The sequence below is a fragment of the Cryptomeria japonica genome, chromosome 3 (genome assembly GCF_030272615.1).
Source record: "Cryptomeria japonica chromosome 3, Sugi_1.0, whole genome shotgun sequence".
Lineage (NCBI taxonomy): Eukaryota > Viridiplantae > Streptophyta > Pinopsida > Cupressales > Cupressaceae > Cryptomeria > Cryptomeria japonica.
Window position 1 is genome coordinate 1003622593 of NC_081407.1, and position 23307 is coordinate 1003645899.

At 37.4% G+C, this 23307-nt stretch overlaps 2 protein-coding genes across 2 annotated transcripts; both read left to right on the forward strand.

Annotated features, from left to right (window-relative positions):
• The first annotated feature begins 653 nt into the window (after window positions 1-653).
• LOC131029063 (aspartic proteinase nepenthesin-2-like) lies at window positions 654-2812 on the forward strand. The gene is made up of 2 exons (XM_059217847.1): window positions 654-973; window positions 1870-2812. The coding sequence occupies exons 1-2, from the start codon at window positions 654-656 to the stop codon at window positions 2810-2812; spliced, it is 1263 nt and encodes a 420-aa protein (XP_059073830.1).
• A 12269-nt stretch (window positions 2813-15081) lies between these two features.
• Window positions 15082-16524, forward strand: LOC131029065 (aspartic proteinase nepenthesin-2-like). The gene has a single exon (XM_057959459.2). The coding sequence runs from the start codon at window positions 15082-15084 to the stop codon at window positions 16522-16524; it is 1443 nt and encodes a 480-aa protein (XP_057815442.2).
• The last annotated feature ends 6783 nt before the right edge of the window (window positions 16525-23307 follow it).

The following is a 23307-nucleotide window of genomic DNA, read 5'->3' on the forward strand; positions in this document are numbered from 1 at the left end:
ATAATGACAGCACAACCAACTTCAAATCACTTGAACATATACTATCAAAAAGAGAAAGCAAACAACAAATATGTTTTAACAATGCATAATATAACTAATTATGTAATATTAAAATATATTTATATTTTGCCTTTAATATCGTATGACTATCCCTGGCCTTCTAGAGAAGCAAGTACTAGTCTATTACATTCATTTAACCTATAGGTCTAGTTTCACTTTCGAACTTTGCCTTTGTAAAATAAGTCTAGGCGTTGTCTTGAAGAAAATGTAAATTGGCGATGATGAAAGCGAAATTCGCGAGCTTGATGTATAATAAATTAAGAGCACAAACTGCCGTTTTGACCGTTACCATGTAGAATCCGAGCTATATATACATAGATATATAGTAATTCAGAAGAGCCGGCATCAGTTTTAACACACATCGCTGGGATGATCCCAAGGAGACCGGCGTAGCAATGCCTGTAGGGCTCTCTCGGCGGCTCCGGAAAAACTTAATTCCAATCGACGAGGACCGCACTACACACAACCAAGCAAACAGATAAACCAGCGAGCAATCCGAACAACAATTCAGTCAATCCTTATAAATACGAGTCGTCTTCTCCTTCCAAAATGCGCTCAGTGAAGCCTAAGTGATTTAGCCCCAAAGCTCTGCAATGGCACTCAGCAATAATGTGCTCTTATTGTTGGTGGTGCTGATGACAGTTATAAACTGGCAAGCAGCAAATGCCTTGCGAGCAGACATGAAGCGCGTGGATAGCAGCAACATGACTTCTTCCCAACGCCTTCACGCTGCCGTGCTCAGAAGCAACGCAAGGTTGAGAAGAATCGGAAGCTCAGTGAGAGGAGCAGCAGCGTTCATGTCCATGGACGTGGATGCTCCAGTGAATCGGGGGAACAATCTGAGCGAATTCCTGATAACAATGGCCATCGGAACACCCCCGCGCAAAATGGTTGCAATGTTGGACACGGGCATGTTAATTATGGGTAGCTTGGACAGCTGTTCGTCCTTACCCAGAAATAACAGCATTAGTTATGGGTAGTTTTGGACAGCTGTTAGTCCTGACCTAGAATTAGAAAATGGTTGTTTTTGTCAAACAAGTGTTGTTAGGATAATAACAATTGTTATTTAATAGTGGCTCTTTTTAGGTGACACCTCATAGTCAAAATTAGTTATTGGTTAATTGAGTTGTCTTAATCTCAGCCGTTGGTTTGAATTAATCTCGGTCGTTGGTTTTCCAATAGAGTAGTATAAAAAGAGGTCATGGGTCATTTGGAAAATAAGAAGTTTTGAGAAGAATTTGCAGTGATAGCAAATAGTCTTGCAGTGTTAGCAAGAAGCGCAGTGATAGCGTTGATATAGCAGTGGAGGATATCAGTAGGAGATATTAGGAGTTTGTCGGAGTTCTGCCAGTAAGAGGCAAGGAATTCTTTTGTAATTCTTATATTGCTGAAGATTAATATATTTTCCATCTGTAGAACTGGTTTTCCCTTAGGGGTTTTTCCAGGGACGATTGTCCAAAAATATTGTGTCCTTGTGTTGCTTATTTCTTTCCGTATTTTTAGTAAAGTTGCAGTTGTGTTATTTTTCGATATTCAGCTGTAAATTTATTTTCAGCAGTTAAATAATTTTTATGAGATAGGAGATTAATAATCAGTGACTGCAATAGAATTTCTACAGGGCAGCGATCTCATCTGGACCCAATGTCAGCCCTGCAAAAACTGCTATGCTCAGCCCAACCCCATCTTCAATCCCTCCATGTCCACCACTTACGACAAAATCCCTTGTAACTCCTCCCTCTGCTCCGCCCTTCCCCGTAAGACATGCCCACAAGACTGCCAGTATGTTTATTCATACAACAATGTTTCAAGTACGACCGACATCTTATCAAATGAGACGCTGACTCTGTGGGACACTAGTGGAAATCAGCAGTCTTTTGCAGGGATTACATTTGGCTGCAGTCATGACACGCCACGAGGAGACGGTTTTTCTGAGGCGGACGATGTGTTTGGGCTCGTGCGTGGAAGCTTGTCGTTCGTGTCTCAGATGGGATCCAGTGTGGGATCTCGATTCTCTTACTGTCTCACCTCTTTCATGGACGACTCCCCATCAGATTCGAGCCCTCTTCTCTTCGGCACAGTAGCCAATTTGACGGAAACAATCAGAGTTCAATCTACGCCCATGATTGAAAACATAATCCGCAAAGACCTCAACACCTTGTATTACATCTCTGTGATGTCAATCGGAGTGGGGCAAAAAATGGTTTTTGTTCCTAAAGGAACATTTGATATTCAACAAGATGGAAGTGGAGGGTTCATCATTGATTCGGGCTCCGCCGTCTCATACTTGACACCCGCAGCATTCACTGGAGTTGCAAAGGCCATTGATTCCGTTGTGAAGTGGGATCGAGCGGATGGTTCTGATTATGGCTTTAGTCTGTGCTATCATGTACCTCAAGGTAATGACAGCAATGGTTTTCCTGATATCAGCTTCATTTTCGAGGGTGGTGCAGAGTATGTGGTTGATCAGAAATATAACTTCCGTTTGGTGAACAAGACGAGTGGTCTGGTGTGTGTGCTGATTTTGGAAATGGATGAGGCTATGGCAGCGGCATCGCCATCCATTCTAGGAAATTATCACCAGCAGAACTATCATATTTTGTATGACAATGACAATCAGATGCTCTCTTTTGTTCGGGCCTCTTGTGCTAGCTTGTCTCAACCTGCATTCGATCAAACCTTTTCGGATGCACAATCCCCTAAACCAGCTAATACACAGTCGAGTGCACATGTTAATGCTGTTAATTATGGGTAGCTTGGACAGCTGTTCGTCCTTACCCAGAAATAACAGCATTAGTTATGGGTAGTTTTGGGCAGCTGTTCATCCTGACCTAGAATTAGAAAATGGTTGTTTTTGTCAAACAAGTATTGTTAGGATAAAAACAATTGTTATTTAATAGTGGCTCTTTTTAGGTGATACCTCATAGCCAAAATTAGTAATTGGTTATTGAGTTGTCTTAATCTCAGCCGTTGGTTTGAATTAATCTTGGCCGTTGGTTTTCCAACAAGTAGTATAAAAAGGGGTCATGGGTCATTTGGAAAATAAGAAGTTTTGAGAAGAATTTGCAGTGATAGCAAATAGTCTTGCAGTGTTAGCAAGAGGCACAGTGATAGCGTTGATATAGCAGTGGAGGATATCAGCAGGAGATATTAGGAGTTTGTCGGAGTTCTGCCAGTAAGAGGCAAGGAATTCTTTTGTAATTCTTATATTGCTGAAGATTAATATATTTTCCATCTGTAGAACTGGTTTTCCCTTAGGGGTTTTTCCAGGGACGATTGTCCAAAAATATTGTGTCCTTGTGTTGCTTATTTCTTTCCGTATTTTTAGTGAAGTTGCAGTTGTGTTATTTTTCGATATTTAGCTGTAAATTTATTTTCAGCAGTTAAATAATTTTTATGAGATAGGAGATTAATAATCAGTGACTGCAATAGAATTTCTACATGGTATCAGAGCTTTGTTGAGGGTAGAAAAGGTTTACCCTAAGAAAAAGAAAGAAATTTGAGTTTGACCTCTTTCAAGTTATTGTTTTCCTTTATTTCTTTGAGATGGCCTCAATAGGTTTGAGAGATCAGGACAGATTGGATGGTGCCTCAAATTTTGGTGTCTGGAAAGCCAGAATTTCTTTATTGCTGGAAAAGAATGGTATCAAGGAATATGTTACCAGTACTGTAGCTGTACCTACAGATCCAGTACAACTTGCAGCATACAAGAAGGATGGTGCCAAGGCTAGGAGGATAATCCTTGATGGTGTCAAGGACCATGTTGTTCCACATATCACAAAGTTAGATACAGCGAAGAAGATGTGGGACGCCATTCTAAATCTGTACCAGAATGCTACCACTAACCGGAAGCTAATTCTCAGAGAAAAATTGAGGAATACCCAGATGAACAAGGGAGAAGATGTTACAAGTTACCTCACCAGGCTTAGACTTGTCAAGGACGAGTTAGCAGCTGTTGGAGATAAGCCAAATGAAGATGAGCTAGTAAGAATAGCCCTAAATGGGTTTTCTAAGCAGTGGGATGTCTTTGTTCAAGTTATTAATGGACGAGACACCTTACCAAGTTGGGATCGACTTTGGAGTGATTTCACTCAGGAGGAGCTTAGACTAAGCCTTGTCAATGGAGCCAACAATAAGAGTCAAAAAAGTGAGGTAGAACAAGAAAATGTTGCCCTAGCGGGAAAGGGGAAAACAAAGAAGGGATCTAGCAAAGGAGCAAATTCACAAATTGAAAAGAAGAAGAAGGACCTATCTAAGGTCAAGTGCTTTGGTTGTCACGAGTTTGGCCACTATGTCAGCGATTGCCCACAAAGGAAGAAAGATAAGAAGGGAAAGAACCAAGTGGCAGCTTCAGCAAGTGCAGAGGACCTCTCTAGTAGATTGGAGGATGAGTTTGCACTCATAGCCTGTATGATTAGCTCAACCTCACAGAGTGTCTGGTATATAGACAGTGGGGCGTCATTTCATATGACAGGAGTTCGAGAGTACTTCTCCAGCTACAAGGAGGAGAACACCAGAATCCAGATCTCTATGGGGAACTTGTCCAAGCTCAACTCAGTTGGGAAAGGGACTGTTCAACTTCAGAGGGAGAATGGAAAGGTAATTCCTCTTCATGATGTGTTGCATGTGCCAGGCTTAGGTATGAATTTGGTTTCTGTATCTATCCTTCAGGATAAAGGGTATAATGTTCTCTTTAGAGGGATGCATGTTTTGATTAAGTATAAAGATTGGAAATCACCCGTATCTATTGGAGTTAGGAGTGGTCGTCTTTATAGGTTACAGTTTGATACTCCTAAGGCACTTATGAGCAGCAATAACCCTAGAGATCTTGGAGAGCTATGGCAGAGGAGGATGGGCCATATTCATCATGGAGCACTTAGATTGCTTCGTGAGACGGTGACAGGTGTTCCAGAGGTGAGCACAGAGCATGATGATGTATATAAGGGATGTGTGTTGGGAAAGTTTGCAAAAGCATCTTTTCCAAGGAGTGACACCAGATCTATGGGTGTTCTTGATCTAGTACATTCAGATGTATGTGGACCAATGTCGACAAAGTCTCTCAGAGGATATGAGTATTATGTTACCTTTATTGATGATTTCTCTAGGAAGGCTTGGATATACTTCTTGAAGACCAAGGATGAGGTTTTCAGTCACTTCCAAGAGTTCAAGGCTCTTGTGGAGAACTCAACAAGAAGGAAGATAAAGGTTCTTCGGTCAGACAATGGAGGCGAGTACAAAGGAAATGACTTCCAGGATTTCTGTACCAGAGAAGGAATCAAGAGAGAGTGGACTGTTCCTTACAATCCACAGCAGAATGGAGTTGCTGAGAGGAAGAACCGTTCTATTTCAGAGGTAGCAAGGGCTATGCTACATGACCAGGACATGCCCCGCTACTTATGGGCAGAAGCGTGTAGTACAGCAGTCTACATTCAGAATAGGGTTCCACACAAGGTACTAGGGAAAATGACACTGGAGGAGGCTTTCATGGGGAAGAAGCCAGATGTTGGTCACTTCAGGATATTTGGGAGTTTGGCATATTGCCTTATTCCTGGAGACACACGTACCAAGTTAGATCAGACTGCAGAGAAGGGGTACTTTGTTGGGTATAGTGAAACTTCAAAGGCATATAGGATGTTCATTCCAGGGACCAGAAGAATTATTGTCAGACGCGATGTCAAGTTCATGGAGGACAAGGCATTTAGAAGATTCAGAGATTTGCCAGCAGATGATCGGAGTGAGCAGCCAACGAAAGCTCCAAGTCCAAGTCAAGGACAACAAAGCTCAAGTACAGTTACTAGTACAAGCATAGACTCAGGTAGTGAAGATTCACAGAGTATGGAGCAACTGGTGCAGCAGGATATGCATCTAGATGATATAGAGGTTGATATTTCATCCTCTACAATTGGCAGTAGGAACCATGAGGTTCAAGACATACAAAGGGATACTCAGGAGTCTGTGGGAGCTACTAGGAAGAGTACAAGACAGAGGAGACAACCAGCCAAGTTCAATGACTATGTGGCATTAGTCAGCCAGTTGGTAGATAGTGAACCTTCCAGCTATCAGGAAGCTGCAAAGCATCAGGTATGGCGAGATGCTATGGTTGAGGAATATAACTCAATAATGCAGAATGATGTATGGGAGGTAGTGCCTAGACCAACTGATAGAGCAGTAGTTGGATCGCGCTGGATCTTCAAGATAAAGCATGGTGCAGATGGTAGCATCGAGAAATATAAGGCGAGGTTTGTGGCCAAGGGGTTCTCTCAGAAGGAGGGAATAGACTATGAGGAGACATTTGCTCCTGTGGCCAGGTATACTTCTATACGAGCTGTAATCTCATTTGCAGCACAGATGGGATGGCAGATCCATCAAATGGATGTCAAGATAGCATTCCTTAATGGAGAATTGAAGGAGGAGGTATACATAGAACAACCAGAAGGCTTTGTAGCACATAGCAAAGAGACCCACGTTTGCAGATTAAACAAAGCCTTATATGGACTCAAGAAGGCTCCCAGAGCATGGTATGAGCGCATTGATACATACTTGCAGGAAATGGGCTTTATGAAGAGTGAGGCTGATGCGAACCTCTACTACTTGGTGGTTGGGGGTGAGGTTCTCATTCTTGTTCTATATGTGGATGACTTGTTTCTTACTGGTGCGCTAGGGCTCATAGAGGATTGCAAGAGGGACCTTGCAGAAGAGTTTGAGATGAAGAATTTGGGACTTATGCACTACTTTCTAGGCATGGAGGTGTGGCAGACTGATGGAGAGATTTTCCTTGGTCAAGGGAAATATTGCATTGAAATCTTGAAGAGATTCGAGATGGAAGATTGCAAAGCCATGTCTACACCCATGATCACTAATTGGAGGAAGGTAGATGCATCCAAGGAAAAGGATGTTGATCCCACCCTATACAGGCAGCTGATTGGTTCGCTCATGTATTTGGTCAACACTAGGCCAGATATAGCCTTTGCAGTAAACTCTCTTAGACAGTTCATGGTAGAGCCAAAGAGAGTGCATTGGACGGCGGATAAGCATGTGTTGCGTTATCTTCATGGTACAGTTGAGTACGGGATCAGATATGTTCGAGGTGAAGGTATCAAGTTGATAGGCTATACTGATGCAGATTGGGCAAGCAATACAACGGACAAAAGGAGTACTTCAGGATGTTGTTTCAGCTTGGGATCAGGAGTTGTTTCTTGGTTCAGTAGGAAGCAAAAATCTGTGGCCTTGAGTTCATCAGAAGCAGAATACATAGCAGCCAGCATGGCGACATGTGAAGCTATATGGCTTCGGAAGTTGCTAGTAGCCTTGTTTGGTCAGAAGGTTGAGACTACGGTGATACATTGCGACAATCAGAGTTGCATCAAGTTGACTGAGAATCCAGTGTTTCACGATAGATCGAACATATAGACATCAGGTATCACTTCATCAGGGATTGTGTACAGAGGGGGATTGTTCAGCTACAGTACATGCCTACAGAGGAGCAGGTAGCAGACATTCTAACAAAGGCATTGGGGAAGGCAAAATTCATCTTCTTTAGAGATAAGATGGGTGTCATGCAGAACAGCTTCCTCGCTAAGAGGGAGTGTTAATTATGGGTAGCTTGGACAGCTGTTCGTCCTTACCCAGAAATAACAGCATTAGTTATGGGTAGTTTTGGACAGCTGTTCGTCCTGACCTAAAATTAGAAAATGGTTGTTTTTGTCAAACAAGTATTGTTAGGATAAAAACAATTGTTATTTAATAGTGGCTCTTTTTAGGTGACACCTCATAGCCAAAATTAGTAATTGGTTATTGAGTTGTCTTAATCTCAGCCGTTGGTTTGAATTAATCTTGGCTGTTGGTTTTCCAACAAGTAGTATAAAAAGGGGTCATGGGTCATTTGGAAAATAAGAAGTTTTGAGAAGAATTTGCAGTGATAGCAAATAGTCTTGCAGTGTTAGCAAGAGGCGCAGTGATAGCGTTGATATAGCAGTGGAGGATATCAGCAGGAGATATTAGGAGTTTGTCGAAGTTCTGCGAGTAAGAGGCAAGGAATTCTTTTGTAATTCTTATATTGCTGAAGATTAATATATTTTCCATCTATAGAACTGGTTTTCCCTTAGGGGTTTTTCCAGGGACGATTGTCCAAAAATATTGTGTCCTTGTGTTGCTTATTTCTTTCCTTATTTTTAGTGAAGTTGCAGTTGTGTTATTTTTCGATATTCAGCTATAAATTTATTTTTAGCAGTTAAATAATTTTTATGAGATAGTGGATTAATAATCAGTGACTGCAATAGAATTTCTACAAATGGCGGGGTGATGGTGTCATTTCAGTTAATTGTTGCCTTTGTTGTTTACGTTTCAGTTTTGGGGATGCGCTTCTGACTCAGGAGCATGCCCAAAGAATCCATTCGTCATTATTTGATATTGCAAACGCCATTTTCGTTATATTTCATTTGAATAATAAAATCAATCCTTAAAGAATTAAGAAAGTTATTGTTAAGTTCGTATGCAATGAAACCTTTTAAATATGTGTCGATTAATGATTTGTCTATGCTATTAATTAGTTGTTGTAATTTGGTTAATTGTGAAAATAATTTATTTATGACAATAACGTTTATGATTAATAGGAAATTATTAACCATAAATGTTTTTTTGGTTATTGCTTCAGGATCAGATTGTCTATGTTTATTTGCATCAATGTTTTGGATCGCACATGTAGCAGGAAGAATAAGATAGTTGCATATCTATGAGCTTTGAACTAATATGAATTGTGGAAAACTAACATCTTTAACAAATATTTTATTAGAATATAATAAATAATTTCAAAATGTTTAAATATAATTAATAACAGTAACTATTAAAATGGTAAAATTTGTTTTCGTGTTACTTTTCATTTATATTTGTTTCAATTTCTAGGTAGTGTTTTGATCCATGCACATTCTTGTGTAAAGTTGGGTTTATTTTCCTATATATACATGCATGCACATCTTATATGCTTATCCATACCATATTATAATACACATACTTTGTTAAATTCAACTTATTTGCTCATTTATCACATCTATCTATACAAGTACCCTTATATATATATATATATATATATATATCAACTAGGCCTAACTATAAGGCTATTTTAGGATAGTTTTGTAGTAGCAAACATGTTTCCTTTCATTTTAAATTTTGAAATTCAAAGTTGGTTTATTGACCCCATTCATTGTCTATTGATGGTGGCTTTTGCACACAATAATTCAGGTCTTTTTTGCCAAGTTTTAGCCTTAAAAGATAACTCAATTGTCTCAATTATTTTATTGCTACAACAAGGAGAACTTAAGCTTTTCAACCAAAAAAATAATTAAGATTTCTAGAATATTATTATACAAATCATAAAAACTCTAAAGACTTTTCCAAATCTAAGATCTAAAAATTAATTTTACCATATAATTTGGTAAAGAAATTGATGCTCTCTTTAAAGTATTTTTTCTTATATATTTAGAATTACTACAAATGATAGGTTAGATAAAAAAAGGTTTTGGAAAGTTTTGAGGATAGTTATAATAAGAATCAAACGCTTTAAATAGAGAGATCCCACAAATTAATTAATTCCTACTGAATTAGAGAAACTCACAACATCATAGAAATACTGCAATATACAAAGGAAATAAAGATTTTCAAACTATCAAAATTTGCACCTACCCAACTAAGTAAGATTGGTTGGTGGTGACCAATATAATATTGCCTAAATCTTTTGTTATTCAACCTGCACTCCTCTAAAAGTTATGATATGTCCCAAGTATAGAATTTCAATCAAACCAAACTCACATAATTTGGACAACTTAGCATAGAAGGACTGGTGCTCCAAGATACCCAAAATTGTATCTAGGTACATTCTAGGTGCTATTTCCATGTTTTACTATAAATAAAAATATCATCAAAGAACACAAAAAAAAATATTATAAAATATTTACTTAATACCTTATTCATGCAATATTGGAATATTTCTAGAGCATTGGTGACACCAAGTGCTAACAAGAAATTCAAAATGCCCATTGTGAGATTGAAAAGTAGTCTTCTCCACATCTGCTTTCCTCGTGTGAATCTAATGGTATCCCAATCTTGAATCAATTTTAGATAAATACACTACTCCATGTAACTCATCAATGAATTCATTTGTTCTTGGTATGGGATATTTTTTTTTATAGTCTTCTTATTTAAATATTTGTAGTCTATACACATTCATATTGTGCATCTTTCTTCCTTATAAGTACCACTAAGGAAGCAAGTGAACTAGAACTAGGCCTTCTGAATCCCATGTCAAGATGTTCATTAATGGTTTTCTATATTCCTCCTTATAACCCCATGAATGATAGTATGAAGTAGATATAAAAGGTTTGCACGTTATTCTAATTCAATGCCATGCTCAATTCCTCTATCTGGAGGTAATCTTGGAGGCATATCATTGAAAACTTCAAATTCCTCTGTTGTAAGACCTCTCTTCACAACAAATCCATCATCTATAAATGTGTGGGTATCCCCACTATCAAGTAGGATATTCATTCATTATCCAGATAGAACTCCTCAAACTCTAAAAAGATGATATCTCAGATCTCCCGATAAACTTTCTAAATTACCTCCCTTGCTAATTTATTTTTCATATTCTTCTTCTCCTTATTGGGTATCATGGAATTACAAATTATCATTTGATTTAGGATCTGAAATAACTTTAATAAAATGCACTTATCCTTTACCCAAACATTTGTGTCTTGGAACCCTTGGTTCTTTGCAACTGAAATAAAGATCTTTCATTCGAATCTCACTCCTTGTTTCATCATCCACCTTCCTATTTGCTACATTTGGACCATTCTTTGGTGGATAGGTTAGGAATGTGTGTGCAGGTTACAAATTCAATAGAGAAGGCATATAGATCCTCAAAGTACAAATTAAGACAGAGAACCAAATTTTGAAGGAGAAAACCCTTGATAGTGGCAATCACTTAACAAAGTCCAAAACTTTTTTTTGAGCAAATTTAAGGAGAATATTCTAAGTGAAATCCTAATTTTGAATCTGTTTTCAATATCTACATCTGACTCCATAAGAACTAGGATACCTAGCCCTATAGTCTATCACTTTCAAATTCATTGCAAAAACATGTTCCTCTCTGATTCCCATTTCTAGATCTAAACTCAGAGTTTTCATATCTATTTAGACATTATTTTTTTATGTTGATTACTCTCAATTTTGCAACATTAGCTCTAGTTCTTGCACCCTTTTATCAAATAAAATCATTAAGCCAAATAGTAAAGTAGACATAACACCCAACTCTTTTTAATGTGTGTGGAGTTGGGTCTTTTACTTTATTATGGAATTTATTGATGTGGTAAATGAGTGTGATTCCTAGTTTACACAATAAGACTAGTGAATCCCATTCCACTACATTATAGTAACTTCTCCCAACACAAAACCCTTAACCAAATGAAGAAATATTAATTTAATACATAAAATAAAATAAAAGTGTAGCCACCATGCTATTAACAATCACTACAATAAAATAGAAATACAAACCCACAACTATCAAAGAAAAACTACTATCAAACCCTTGCAAACAACTAAATGAACTATAAAATGTAAATCTGTCTAGACAATAGTAATCTATGTGTGAGATTACACCATGATGAACCTCTAACTCCCATACTTAGTCCACCTAGAAACCCTCAAACTCTTATTTTTGTGCCTCCTTGGCCATAGATTTATCAATGCCTGAAGAACAATAAAGTTTATGAACAAAATAAGAAAGTGAGACTAAATGAAATGAAGCCCAAAATCGTACTTAAATTCAAACCAATTTTAAATATAATTTTGGAGCAAAAACCCCATACCATGGAGAGACAATCTTGCATGCCAAGAAATTAACTACCTTTTGCCAAGTATTTGTCAAACTCTTCAACTTCCCTTGTAAAGTACTAGTTGTCAAAACCTATTATGAACTCCCAAGAGGCAACAAAACATTCCAAAAGATGCTTCTCTTTTTTAAAAAAAATAGAACCATCATTATTTTTTAGTAATTTTATTTCAAATTTAATATAATTAATAATATTTAAAAACATCTTTTACCACTCTTATGGTTACCCTAACTACTATAGTGAGTTGATGACATAGTTGTTAACACAATCTTCTATGTTTATGTTAAAGAATTTTAAGCTATCATTTTTAAGTAATTTTAAGACCCATTCTCCACTAAATCTCATAGATCTTGTAAATAAAACACTATCTTCATCTACATATACTCTAATAATCATAATTCTTACTAATGATGAGAGGTAATTGTGGTTGATCGAAACTAATACTAACATTCACCATTGCGATTTACCTCTAAAATATTAATCATTTACTTGTTAAATTTTAATTGTCTACTGATATCTTTCAATGCAAAGTTTAATGTTTAATTTTTAGGAATATTAGGTGTGTTATGTTCTTAATATACTCCATTCTCTAACAAAATATTGCTATATTTTATAAAAAAAGAAATTATTGTTTAGAAAATAGAGACGAACATATGAATGAGAAACGATTATTGTGTTTCATATATAAATATCAAAACAAATATTACAAATACAAAAATAAACACAAAATAAAATTGATAGCTGTCATTGCAAACAATTTATTTATTTTTAATTTACTATTGTTTTTTATTAGGATAAATAGGTTTTGAGGGGACCAAAAACCTCGTACAACAAGTTTTGAAGGAACTTGAAACCCTCATATTTTTCACGGATATGGAACCTGCAAAGGGATGCTGCCGAAAGATATATCAAAGACAAACAACAGCACAACCGCAAAAACACATAAAAGATCAAACTTTACATAACTTGTGGCAAAGAGGCTGCAAAAAATAGAGCAACCACAACCAAACCAATGCCAGCCAGTCCACAAGAATAAACCAACACAAATCAAGCTAGCAAAATCAACACTTAATGATCTAAAAAACAAATTAGGAGGGTTTATCAGGCACCCTCAACCAATAAGAAGGGTTTTCCCAGGCTCTCTTGACTTGTAAAGAGTCTCCAGGCCACCAAAGGAAAAACTTGAACCAAACCAAAAACAAAAAATGGCCAAACAGGGCCCTTGAAAACTACCAGCATCCAACCTATCCTTGGTAAGAGCCAAAAACATAGGGTTTTTCCAGGCTCCCTTAACCTTGAAAGTGGGTTTTAAGGCTCCCACAACTTGACAGGATTTTTCCAAGCACCCATAACCTTCACCCCATCTCTCCATAGGGAAAAGAAAAAGAACCCAAGACTTAAAAGAACAGAAAACACAAGGGTATATGCAAGCTCCATCAACCCACAAAACAGACTTGGATACAAGGTCAATACAAGTAACCCAGACTCTTTTGTGAAGAACCCCATGAGAGAAATGACAGGTCACCGCCACCCGTTGAATGAACAAAAGCAGTTGAAGATCTCCTTCACCCCATCTCTCCACCTCCATATGAAAGAGATCCACCTCTATAGGATAGGGAAGAAAGAAGACCGACATCCCAAATTGTCCAATCACAACACGTAGAAGCTGAACCACTTCCTCCCTCCCTCCTAATATCCACCTCAATAGAAAAAAGGGCCACCTCAAATAGACACGGAGGAGAGCAGGGCCCACAAACCCATACACATCTCTCATAGTCTACCACAAAAGTAGCCTTTCCATCTCTAGAGGAAAGCATCCCAGCCCCGATAGAGAAAAATGAAACCCAACAAGAAGAGCATAAGCCAACAAAATCATAGATAAATCCATAGGAGAACCAAGGCTCTGCTTACGCCAGGGGCTGGAAACAACCAACAGAACCAAAACCCCTCCAAGATCACGAACCAAAGCCAGCTTCAAGCACCCAGTCGTAACAGAGAACTGTCGATGCCAGCAGAAGAAAGCAGGGGGGACAAGGAAAGAGGTGCGCAAGAGATAGCACCCACAACGACGCCACCAAACCCCGCAGCACCAAAATTGCACCCCCCCCAGACCACGCCCCGTAGCACACCGCAGAAACCATGCAGGACAAATCCCCCAAAGAGGAGATCACGGACTGCAGGGCACAAACAGAGGAAACCCCAACGGCCACCGAGAGCCGCATACCCACAAAGGGCCGACCAAAAGCAACATCCGCATAGCCCCCAGTAAAACGACCCAAAAACAACAGCTAGGCCAAGAACAGGGGCTGACGATCCATTCCCACCATAAAACAAACTCCAAAGAACACATACCCCTAGTCGTCCAGCCCTGCCACAACTCCGTCCTCGCCATCTCCATCATCCTCAGAATCAGCCTCTTCCTCTTCACCTGAGGAATCCCGCCTCTCCCGCTCATCGCTATTTTTAATTTACTATTGTTTACCTTTTTCTATTCTTCTATTTATTATATTACAACCACATTGTAAAAATTTAAAATTCAAATAACATACTTAACATACCATCTTATAAATATCAATTTATTTTTTTCTAATATTAATGACAAATATACAACTCTCATAAAACAATTATAAACAAAACATTTGTCTAATATTTTGATAGTAAAAGACACGTGTACAAGCTATGACGAAACATAAAATCATATTCAACTATTTGTGAAGCAATGCCATCACAAATATTCAATCACATATACCTCTAGTCTATGAAATATAATTTCTTAGTGGTTATTAATTAATTAAAAATATATAAAATCATTATAGTAAACAATGGAGTATACCATATACTTAATGGGTCAAACATTAAAAACACGCGCTTAAGCAATTCATAGCGGAATTTGCTACGTGGAAATTGTTATTCAATTTTTTTTCATAAAACAACAAAATAGCCGCCTCCTCGTCCTCGGTCTTTCCCATGAGAATTGGCGCATAGGAAAATCTTCTGTGTTTTCCTGTTTGGAACAATTGCAAGCTTCCGAATATTTTACAGTCGGCCTTGTAAATATCGAAGGGCTTCTAATAACCATTGCTCAGATCCTCTTTCACAAAAAGGATATAACACGGAAAGCAATATTCAAAGCCTCTCTGCAATGGCACGCATCAATGGCCTTACGTTAATCCTACTGGCGATGACAACGATGATGATCGGGCGACTGCAAGTGAAAGCCACGCGAGTAGATATGCAGCGCGTGTGGAGTAGAAACATGACTAATGCCGTCCACAGAGGTAACGCCAGGCTCAACAGGTTAGAAACTCCAATTACAGGAGAAGTATCTCTCGCCGCCGACTTGGGCGTGCCTGTGAAGAGAGGGCAACACGTTGGAGAATTCATGATGACAATGGGTATCGGAACCCCACCGCGGAAAATGATTGGCATTGTTGACACGGGAAGCAATCTCATCTGGACACAGTCTCAACGCTGCACTAGCTGCGATTCTCAGCCCGACCACATCTTTGAGCCGGCCAAATCTAGAACTTACAACAAACTCTCGTGTTCCTCTCCCCTCTGCTCTGCCCTACCCACCAAAACGTGCACGCCAGACTGTGAGTATACGTACTTCTATGGAGACGAGTCGAAAACGCAGGGCGTCTTATCGAAGGAGACATTTACCATGTGGAACAGCAGCGGAAAGCCGCAATCCATCCCAGGAATGGCATTTGGGTGCAGCTATAGGACGCAAGGAGACGGCTTTTCGGAAGCGGACGGTCTGGTGGGACTCGGACGAGGTAGCCTCTCGCTCATTTCGCAGATTGGTTCTACGGTTGGATCGAAATTCTCTTACTGTCTAACCTCCTATGCCAGCAAATCAGCCTCTGAAACAAGTCCTCTTTTCTTCGGCAGTGCGGCAGACTTGAAAGGAACCAATATTATGCCTACGCCGATGATAAAGAACTCCGCCCGTCCGGATCTGGACACGTTCTATTACATCTCTGTAAAAGGAATCAGGGTGGGAACAATCTTGGCGGACATTCCAGCCGGAACGTTGGATATTGGAAAGGATGGAGAGGGAGGATTCATCATCGACTCGGGCACCACGCTCACATATCTATCACCCAAGGCTTTCAATGGAGTTTCCCAGGCTTTGGATTCAGCACTCGGATGGAATGTAGTTGATGGTTCTCATTACGGATATAATCTTTGCTATGTAGTGCCTTTAGGAGTAACGCAAGATAATCTTCCCAACGTGACATTTCATATGGGCGGGGGTGCCGATTACGTTGTGGAGGGAAAATACAATTTTGCTTTGGTTGATCCGGACAAGGATTTGTTGTGTCTACTCATGTTGGAAATGGCCCAAGAATCCGCAGCTAAGGTACCTTCCATACTTGGAAATTTTCAGCAGCAGAATATTCACATTCTCTTCGACAATGACAATGAGGAGATCTCTTTTACCCCCGCTAGTTGTAGCGATTTATCTCAACCAGACTTTGATAAACGCTTTATGGTTTCTGGATCGCCGGCCTCGACTCTGGCCTTGGTCAGCTTCATCGTTATCTTTATATTTCATTTTATTAATTCGACACTTTCATAGCAATGCCATTGAGTAGATGCGCTTACTCTTTGTTTTTTAATATATTGAAATAAACTGAACAAATTACACCTGATTGCAAATCAGAGAATCAATACAAACCGAAAGGTATTTCATCTATTCTATTATTAGTTATTCTCGAGTGTGAAGAGCACACTGAGTGGGTAAATAAGTATATGTCAATTTCAATTTGAAAAAACATTAATTATCATTAATAACTTTTTCAAGCATGAATTTCAAATCATCAAAGTAGCATTTATTAATTTTCTTCTTAATGACAAAGAAATTATCAATATACACATATTCACACAAAGAACATGATATTTAGATGGAAATCCTGAATAGGGAAAACCATGGTGAGAATAGCTACTTGGATCTACTACCCAAATCTAGTTTGACAAAAGAAAGAATATAATAGAGAATTTACAGTATGAAGTAGGCACTAACCTATTGAAGACACTAATCCACAATTACATTTGCGAGCACCAACCTAGAGTAGACACCAATCCCCTACTCCAAGTTCTGAGCACCAACTCAACATGTGAGACACCAATCTCACCAAAATACAAGAGATATGAATTGAAAACCTTTGAGGGTGAATACTCAACTTCTTTCTAATATTATCAACATCAAAACACCTTCATACAATGTGTATGATCTTCAACTAAAATTGCACAATGATTGAGATACTACTCATAGAATCACCTATGTACTTCACATCAATCACACCTTCTCGATGTTTATATTGAGAACCACACTAGGAATAAATAGAGATCAACTATATATATGAATTACCTGATCACAATTATATTCACAAATTGACCCAGAATAAAATTATTGCATCTAAAAGTTGGCCACAAGAATAAACCCTACACCAAATGTGTAATAGGCCTAGTCAAAAATCCCACATGTTACTCTAGAAGAAGGGACACACTATGCATTACCTAAAACATGTTGCATTGGTCCCAATACAAAAACACACGCTACTTCTGGTTGGCACACATTACAATCCACTAACACATCACACCGAAACAACAACCTAGTCGGCCAATAACCACAATGAGCAATCTTATACTCTGAAACTCCACCACTAAAACTATAGAATTATGAAACATAAAGTGTATAATTTATCTCCAAACCATAGGCCATAATTATCATCTACAACAAACTGAGTAACCCAACACTTTGATAGTACGAGTGTACATTCTATTCCTAAACCACAAACCTCAGAAGCATACCATAGATGCCTCTAGACAACACTACATGTGATAGACAGTTAGGAACAACTCAAACCAAAGCATAATGATAGCATTAAGAGAGCTATCCATCATAGCTTGTCAATCAAAAACTCAAATGCTTAGCCATGTCATATCAGAAGCAATTGCATTGAATTCTCATTGGTTTTCTCACACCTTGGACATCATACCTTTGACACACCTTTGATTCAAGAGCATGCCCAAAGAATCCATTCATCATTATTTGATTATTGCAAATGCCATTTTCATTATATTTCATTTGAATAATAAAATCTCAATGCTTTAAGGATTGAGAAAGTTATTGTTAAGTTCATATGCATTGAAACCTTTTAAATATGAGTCAATTATTGATTTGTCTATGTTATTAAATAGTTGTTGTAATTTGGTTAATTGTGAAAATAATTTAAATTTATAAAAAATAACATTTACGATCAGTAGGTAATTATTAACACTAAATATTTTCTTGTTATTGTTGTAGGATCAAATTGTGTGTGTTTATTTGTATCAACGTTTCGGATCACACTCTGTGATCCATCATCAGGATAATAGAATAGCACATGTAGCAGAAAGAATAAGATAGTTTCAGATCTATGAGGTTTGAACTAATATGGATTGTGGAAAACTAACATCTTTAACAAATATTTAATTAGAATATAATAAATAATTTCAAAATTTTTAAATATATTCTCTTAATTTTTTCTGGATTTGATTGTGTAAGTTTTTATCATTAGCGTTTAAATCACACTCTGTGATTCATCATCAAGATTTAAAAGAATTTCAAGGAGATGAAAATTAATAATGAGTTAGAGATTTGAGGGACAATAAAAAGAGATGTGGTGAAGGAGAGGGCACGAGGATCAAGGGAGATAAAATACATGAAAAAATAAAAAAACAAGGAGATGAAAAACAAAAAACCTATAAGACCACCTAAAAGGTAGAGGATACAAATCTAAAGAGTAACATCAAAAATAAAAAATAAAATTAAAAGATGACACACAAAATGGAAAATACCAAAGAAAAATAAAAATAATCAAGAAATTAATAAAAAATAAAAAGGAATAATCCAACACAAGAAAAAATATATAAAAACCTACCAAAACAAAAGCACACCCTACAAACAAAAAATATAAAAAACTGAAAGAAAACCTACACACAAACAAACAAAATAAAATGAGAAAAAAAAATTATAAGAAAACAAATAAACAAAAAACTAATACGCGAGCCTATATACATACACAAGATATAAAATTGTGTGAGTGTGTGAGTGAGTGGGAGTAGCAAAGCACAAAGAGAAAACAAGAAAAAAAAGCAGAACAAACTACTAAAGAAGAGCTCCTAAAAAGAGGGAGAAAAATATAGAAGCAAAGAGAAAGAAACCGAACCCAAGCAAGGGGAGTGCGAAAATAGAAGAAAGGGAGTAGCACAAAAGAAGAAGAGAGCGAGGAGCGGGGGAAAAATACTGAGGAATGGGGGGAGAAGTCAAGGAGGGGGCCGATGGTGATACTTGAGGAATGTAATTAAAATAGTACTAACTATATTCTTGTGTAAAGGTTGGTTTATTTTCCTATATATATACATGCATACACATCTCTATATTCTTATCCATACCATATTCTAATACATATACTCTCCTACATTCAACTTATCTACTCATTTCTCACATCTATCTATACAACTACCTTCATCTATCTATTTTCCACCTAGGCCTAACTATTAGCCCATAGTTTTACAATTCCAAATATGTTCCCTTTAATTTTAAATTTTGAAATTCAACGTTAGTTGATTGACCCCATTCATTGTCCATTGATGGTATCTTTTGCACATGCTGCAAATTAGGTTTTTACTATGAAGTCTTGGCCTTACAAGATAACTTAGTTGTTTGAAATATTTTGTTGTTACAACAAGAACTTAATCTTTTCAACAATAAATATAATTAGGATTTCTAGAATATTTTTATACAATACATAAAAAACCTAGACACTTCTCCAAATATAAGATCTAAAAATTAATTTTACCATCTAATTTGGCAATGAAATCGATGCTCTCTTTAATCTAATTTTACTTATATATTTAGAAAATTTTCAAATGATAAGTTAGATAAAAAAAAGAGTTTGGAATTTTTTCTGGATAGTCACAATAATAATCAAATACTTTAAACAGATAGATCCCACAAATCAATTAATTCCTACTTAATTAGAGAAAATGACAATTACATCATAGAAATAGTTCAATCTACAAAGGAAATAAAGATTTTCAAACTATGAAAATGTGCACCCTCTTGACTAATTAAGATTGGTTGGAGGTGGCCAATCTAATATTTCCTAAATCTTCTGTTGGTCAACCTACACTTCTCTAAAACTTATGACATGTTCGAAGTATAAAATTTCAGTCAAACCAAACCCACATTTGGATAACTTAGCATTGAAAAAATGTGATGCCCAAAACTATATCTAAGTGTTCTATGTTCTCTTTCCATGTTTTACGATAAATCAAAACATCATCAAAGAACACCAAAATAAATCTTATGAAATGTTTACTAAATACCTTATTCATTCAAGTTTGGAATGTTACTAGAGAAATGGTTAGACCAAATGACATGACAAGAAATTCAAAATGCCTATAGTGAGATTGAAAAGAAGTCTTCTCCAAATCTTCCTTCCTCATATGAATCTAATGGTACCCCAGTCTTAAATTTATTATAGAAAAATACACTACTAAATGTAACTCATCAACGAGTTCATCTATTATTGGTATGGGAAATATTATTTTCATTGTCTTCTTGTTTAAAGCTTCATAGTCTATACACATTCCCATTGTGAATCTTTCTTCTTCATAAGTACTAAGGAGGAAGAAAATGGACTATAACTAGACCTTATGAATCCCATGTCAAGGAGTTCATGAATAGTCTTCTCTATTCCTCCTTATAACCCCATGGATGATAGTATGGAGTAGTTATAAGAGGTTTGACACCTTGTTATAATTCATTGACATGCTCAGCTCCTCTATTCAGAGATGTTATTGGAGGCATATCGTTAAAAACTTTAAAATTCTCTATTGCAAGCCCTCCCTTTACAACAAACCCTTCATCTATAAATTTGTGGGTATCCCCATTACCAAGTAGGATAGTCATTCATTATCCAAATAGAACTCCTCAAACTTTGAAAGGATGATTTATCAAATCTTTTGATAAAGTTTCTAAAGTGTCTCCCTTAATAATATCTTCTTCTTCTCATCCTCCTTCTTTGGTATCATATATTTACACATTATCATCTAATTTAGGATCTAATACAACTTCAATAAAGTGCACTTATCCTCTACCCAAATATCTGTGTCTTGGAGCCCTTGGTTCTTTGCACATAAAATAAAGATCTTTCTTTTGAATCTCACTTATTATTTCATTATCCATATTCCTCTTTGTTGCATTCGACACTTTCTTTGGTGGAGGAGTTGGGAATGTCTTTTTTTGAAAGTGCCCCTTATGTTGCCAAGGATTAGGGAGTTTTTCTTTGTGATTTACTAGTTTCTTAGGTATAAAAATTTCAAGTTACAAGCTTCTTTTGATTGCTCCTACAAGGTAGAAGGTGAAAAATCCTTAGCCAAATCACAAAAAGGTTCTTCAAGGCCTTCAAGGAAAATATATCTAATCCTCCTCTCTGAGATATATCTAGTACCAAAACTAGAAATTTTTGAGAATATTCTATGTACTCATCAACAAATTTGGTTTGCCTTAGTTTTGACAACTCCTTAAAATATTAGATTCTTGATCTTTCAGTTCAAATCTATCTATCAACCTTTGACTAAACTCATCAAAAGTGTTTACCTAATTGTGGCCTTGAGTAGTCATACCATGATACCACCAGTCATAAAACATCTTCAATTTGGAGAGTTGCATACTGTAGCGTCCTAAAATTGTGACACTTGCAATTTGGACTGCATTTGGGTCTTCACGATGGCGGCGCAACACTGAACCTGAATGGAGACCTTGAAACTTGTTCATGACACCAAAAACTGCATTTTTCAGCACCCTGGCCTGATCCTCCTTGCACCCCGTTGTCCCTGGAGGTGGGACCATGGCGCCCAGCGCCCTGGTCCTTCAAGACTAGGGCGCCCAGCGCCCTGGTCCCCCAGGACCATGGCGCCCAACACCCTGCTCCCTAGCCCTATTTTGGGCCCGGTCTCTTTTGGGGCTTCGGGTCTCTAAGTTTGCAAATTGGAAAATAATATTTCCTGGTCGGCCTAAGGTCGGGAAAATCAGTCTTTCAACCCTAATTGACAAGTATAAAAATTGCATTTCCTCTCTCATTTTGAAAAGAAGATGGAAAAAAGGCGGAAGCGATATTCAAACATTCAAGCATTCAAGCATTCAAGCATTCCTTCAAGCAATTAATCATTCTAAGTCTCCATTCAAGGCTAAGTGTTGCATTCAAGACAAGGATTCAACCATTGAAGAGGAGATCACTTACAACATACAACATACTACATACATTACACCTTCGCATGTAAGAATACAAACATTCTTACAACAAGGTATCAGTACTTGTTTACATTACAAACATTTACATTTACAGCATTCTCATTTCTTGGTTAATTCCAAAACTGGGGTTTGACCTAAAGGCAAACCCCTCATCCCTAACCCCCCAATAATCCTCTCTTTTTTGTGTGTAGGTTGCAGGTACGCGGCTGTAATTGAAGATCTAGAAACCTTGTGTAGAGACGAACAGATCCACCTTCGTTTCGCGGATTTTTCGGAGGACCGTGTGCACGCCGGGCGCCATTGTCCCGTCAACTTTCGCTCAAATTTGCAGAACAGCACCGTCTCAACATTTTACTGCTAATTCCAGGTCCACAGCTTCATCCCATATCCCTATCTCTGTTTATAAGCGAATCTTTCCTATTCTACATGCATTCCTAGTTCAATCTTTCTATCTACATTCTTTACAAAAGAGGGTATCCTTGATGTCTTAACCCTTGAAACTCATATAGAATCCAATCTTGCATTGTGTGGGATTGGATCTTGTGGGTTTCAACCCCTCTTTTGAATGTAAAGTCTCCCCTAAGTGAAAACCATCAACCCTAGTGACTCTCCCTTCTCTCTCCTTGGAGTTGGGGAGGGGAGAACGACTAGGGTTCGATTTTTCTACTTTACATTTTGGTGAACCCGACGTGAACATCCTCATTCTGATTAGTCATGGTTAGATCTGAAAATTTTGTTTCCTTAATTACATTTCCATGTTTGATCTTTTGCAAATCTTAGAGGCTAATTGCATAAAAACCCTAAAATTTTCTTTTAAGTAATTAAACTTGTGAAATGTTTAATTGTTAATGCTTGTTTCAGATCTACCCTTCTATTGCAAATTGTCAATTCATGTTTGTGCTTTAACTCTGAAAATTAAGTGGTTAAATGTCAAAACCCTAATTTTTAAGACCTTCTTGATTCAACCTTTGACTGATAATTTCACTAATCAAAACACCTCCAAATCGGCTGTAACTTTGGATTCTGCAATAAAATCACAATATCTTTCATCCCTGA